Genomic DNA, 1,412 nt, shown 5'->3' on the forward strand with positions numbered 1-1,412 from the left:
GTCGGGGTTTATGAGCCTGATGGGCGAGGCTGAACCTCCTGCAAAGCTGCCTGCGCACCGAAATCGCCGTAACCCTCAGCGGAGCTGTAATTGCAGAGGTGACACACGGCCGGGCACTCATCCCTTCCTCCTTCTGCTGCAGGTCTGGGCCATCCTCCGCTGGAGTCCCACCTGGCTGCACGCCCGAGGAGCAAGAGATGCTCCTGCAACAGCTGGCTGGATAAGGAGTGCATTTACTTCTGTCACCTGGATATCATCTGGGTCAACACGCCAGGGTGAGCATGAACGTACCTTTCTGGGGGGAAAGGGGAGGGGTGTCTGTTGGTAAGTGACCAGGAGGATGGCAAGAAAGGGTCCCAGTCCTCTGAGGCTCTCGCAGCACCTGCTCTGCAGAGCATTGCAAGTCCTTTCCAACCTCTAGAAAGGGACGAGCTGTGCTTCTGCTCAGGAGTTGCAGCATAACCCACAGCGGAGCAGCACTTCCTCACGGGTTCGTCTTTTTCTGAGGTTTGTACCTCTGCGAGCCAAAAGCAACAGCGAGATGTTATAGCTGCAAGTCAGAAAGTTATTCTACCCGCTTGCGAAGTGTAACGCTGACTGCCAGTATTGTTAATGAGACAGTGGTGGGCTGGCACTAAAGTCCCGTGGCTGCCAAGTCCTGCCCTCAAGAATGCTGGAGCAGTTTGCCGAGCAGTTTCAGACCAATGGCCATCGCACTGTAGCAAAACACGGGTACTCAGGTGTGGTTATAATCACGCTCGCTAACGTGCAATTACAACTCGCTGCTTGCTCGGAGAATAGTTGCAGTCCCTGCCAATCCTAAACCCTCTGGGAGAGGAGATTGTGATCAAAGTGGGAGTGGGAATGCGCTAACGGCTCTGAGAGCATGCTGCCATCAGAAGAACCTGTTATGGCCCCAAGACTTCTTGATTTGTATGATGTCCTGCGTGTTCAAGCCCAAGGAAGGCAGGGAGGGAAAGCCCTGACATCTCTGTGCTTGATAAACGGGCTGTTTGCTGCCGGCGGTGCAGGGCAGCCATGCTCCCCGTGTGCTTTGCCACACAGGTGACCTGCCAGCTCACCCAGCCTGTGCAGCGACCCTTGCACAGGCACTGGGGCTGCTGCGAGGAGAGAAAATTCCACCAGCAACCCAGCTCATGCTGGCAATCTCCCTGGGAGAGGTGGGGTGGGGAAAACAGTAGGTAGGAGAGGAGCTCGAGTTTAAAGGCTTAGACATATCAGTGACCTTTTCACCTTATGTCTATAGATGAGTCTTTTATTATCCTGGTACTGGCTTGGCTGCCTCCCAGGACTCTGTTATACACCTGTTGGCTAATAAAAAGTTGGTTGTGTAGCTGATTTCTTTTGATTTAACAGCCACACCGCTCCCTACGGCTTTGGGAGCCCGCCCC

At 54.3% G+C, this 1,412-nt stretch overlaps 1 protein-coding gene across 1 annotated transcript in view; it reads left to right on the plus strand.

Annotated features, from left to right (window-relative positions):
• Positions 1-142: 142 nt before the first annotated feature.
• LOC104280425 (endothelin-2-like) overlaps positions 143-1,412 on the plus strand; it is a gene marked incomplete at its 5' end in the record, with an annotated part of 3,297 nt that continues 2,027 nt past the window's right edge. Inside the window, 2 exons of the mRNA XM_009878071.1 lie at positions 143-275; positions 1,378-1,412. The exon at positions 1,378-1,412 is cut by the window's right edge and continues 100 nt beyond it. Of these exons, the coding sequence (XP_009876373.1) occupies positions 143-275; positions 1,378-1,412 (168 nt within the window). The remainder of the gene's footprint in view (positions 276-1,377) is intronic.

Source organism: Apaloderma vittatum, unplaced genomic scaffold, assembly GCF_000703405.1.
Source record: "Apaloderma vittatum isolate BGI_N311 unplaced genomic scaffold, ASM70340v1 scaffold11261, whole genome shotgun sequence".
Lineage (NCBI taxonomy): Eukaryota > Metazoa > Chordata > Aves > Trogoniformes > Trogonidae > Apaloderma > Apaloderma vittatum.